This window comes from Ursus americanus, chromosome 32 (assembly GCF_024610735.1).
Source record: "Ursus americanus isolate L20-20 chromosome 32, mUrsAme1.1.p, whole genome shotgun sequence".
In the NCBI taxonomy this organism is placed as follows: Eukaryota; Metazoa; Chordata; class Mammalia; order Carnivora; family Ursidae; genus Ursus; species Ursus americanus.
Window position 1 is genome coordinate 27,679,391 of NC_142158.1, and position 2,600 is coordinate 27,681,990.

The following is a 2,600-nucleotide window of genomic DNA, read 5'->3' on the forward strand; positions in this document are numbered from 1 at the left end:
TCAACAATTTGTTACTTCCTCCCTGTCCCACAAACTAGCTCCCAGTTTGTTAATGGATTTTCTGTCACCCAGTTTTAAAAGTTACGGAGTCATCAATTTTTTTTTCTTTTCCTTACTCATATGTAGTCATCATGAAGTAGTGATTTCTTCTTTGAAAAAATACCTCATATCTATCCCTTCTAGTTATTTTCTATCCATCACTTATTACTCCAACTCCAACACATCTTCACTAGATTTACTGCTTATGATGTTTCTCCTCTTCAGTCTATTTTGTACAGTCACAAGATTAACACTTCGGTAATGCAACCTTATTCACCTAACTCTCCTGCCCAAATACCCGAGAAGGCTTCCGAGTTGCCTGAGTAAAAATATACATTCCTGGTTTTTCGTATTCCTTCAGAATCTTCTTCTAACCCTCCTTTTCAAAATTATACTCCAGAGTGCACTCATGAACCTACTGCAACAGTGAAATTTGCCTACTTCTCCTAGAGCATGGTGTGGCAATCTTGAATTCCTTTGTCTTTTTTGTACTCTTCCTACCTCACTCAGTGTATCAACATCTTATCCGTCTCTTGAGACACGTGTATCACCCTTCTCTTCCCCAGGAAGATATCCCCTTTATATTCTCATCCCAAGAGGTCGCTAACTCATATTATACCATCCATTTAAACTACATTTTGACAGATTTTACTTTTAAAATATTGTTCTGTGTACACATATTATATGATTATATGTGTTAAAAGCTATTTTATTGCAGGGAGTCAGGCATATTTTTCTGTACCCCTTATTGCTAGAACAGTGCCTCATGAACATTTAGCCTACATGAGGAGCTCTGATTGGTGAGGCTGTCACTGAGTTAATATAATAGTTGTAGAAGGAAATTATACGTTTCTTTAATCAAAATGTTTTATTTCAGAAAGTATCCAGTCTTTCTTGACTAAGTCATAAAAGTATCAACTTAGAAAACAAAGAATTGGAAGCTGAGACTTGTGGCCGAGAGGACTAAAAATGGTGAAATGTTTATAGTAGACATTCTGTAGATGTATAAAGAGATTCAATAATTATGATCCATTTAAGCAATAAATGGGTTGTGACTTGTATCTGGAGGATGGGAATCATAATAATCATTTGACTTATGAGCCTTCCTTCTATTTACCTTTACTCTTTCCGTCTTTTTGTTGTACTTTCTTCCCTTACTTGCCTTTGCTCCTTAGTGAACCTTTTTCTTTACTCTTTTCCGATTCTTTCTTTCCTTTAACTTTGTGCTTTCCTTCATCATTTTTCCTCATAGCATCATTTTCTTCTGTATCTTTCTTCTTCCTTGCATCTCCCTGCTTTCCTTGATCCTCAGAACTCTCTCTCTTTACTTGAGGCCCCTGAACTTGCGATATTTCAGACTCACTATTCTCTACTGGGGACTCCTGTCCTTGTGGTATTCCAGCTTCACTATTCTCTACTGGGGACTCCTGTCCTTGCGGTATTCCAGCTTCACTGTTCTCTACTGGGGACTCCTGTCCTTGCGGTATTCCAGCTTCACTGTTCTCTACTGGGGACTCCTGTCCTTGCGGTATTCCAGCTTCACTGTTCTCTACCGGGGACTCCTGTCCTTGCGGTATTCCAGCTTCACTGTTCTCTACCGGGGACTCCTGTCCTTGCGGTATTCCAGCTTCACTGTTCTCTACCGGGGACTCCTGTCCTTGCGGTATTCCAGCTTCACTGTTCTCTACCGGGGACTCCTGTCCTTGCGGTATTCCAGCTTCACTGTTCTCTACTGGGGACTCCTGTCCTTGTGGTATTCTGGTGTCACTCTTTACTTGAGATCCCCGTCCTTGTTTTATTTCAGACTCACTCTTCTTTACTTGAGATCCCCGTCCTTGTTTTATTTCAGACTCTCTCTTCTTTACTTGAGATCCCCGTCCTTGTTTTATTTCAGACTCTCTCTTCTTTACTTGAGATCCCCATCCTTGTTTTATTTCAGACTCTCTCTTCTTTACTTGAGATCCCCGTCCTTGTTTTATTTCAGACTCTCTCTTCTTTACTTGGGATCCCTGTCCCTGTGGTATTCCGGACTCACTCTTCTTTACTTGGGCCTCCTGTTCTTGTGGTATTCCCACGTCACTCACCTTTACTTGGTCTTCCTCTTTCAGTATCTTGGTGTCACTCTCCTTCTCCTTGGCCTCTATTCCTATCTCGCCTTTCTCCAACGCAGTGCCTTTTGCTTTGCTTTTTGACTCTGGTGTGTGCCTTAATGTCAAGGATTCATCAGAATCTGTGACTAAGACTTCCTTCTTTAATGTTTTCTTGTTTTCTTCTTGGCTGCTCTCAGACTGTGTTGTGGCTCCATTTTTTAGATTCTTGGCTTTGAAATCTGATTTTTTTGCAAGTTCTGCATCCATGTAACCTGGAAATATAACTGAGCACACAACAAAAGTGCACAATTCAGATATCAAGTACTTTCTCTTTATTCCTACTTTTTCCCCTGATATTGGTTTATTTTTTGTCTTAAAACTGAAAAACTGGAGATAACTTGAGATTTCCTGAAAATATAAAATGATGGAACTCTACACTTAAAATTATACAAGTATTGATAATATTCCAGA

At 39.7% G+C, this 2,600-nt stretch overlaps 1 protein-coding gene across 1 annotated transcript; it reads right to left on the bottom strand.

Annotated features, from left to right (window-relative positions):
* Window positions 1–1,072: 1,072 nt before the first annotated feature.
* On the bottom strand, window positions 1,073–2,396 carry TSBP1 (testis expressed basic protein 1). The gene is given in 2 exon segments (XM_045795731.2): window positions 1,073–1,207; window positions 1,209–2,396. Coding segments are annotated over 2 exon segments (1,323 nt in total).
* Window positions 2,397–2,600: the final 204 nt, after the last annotated feature.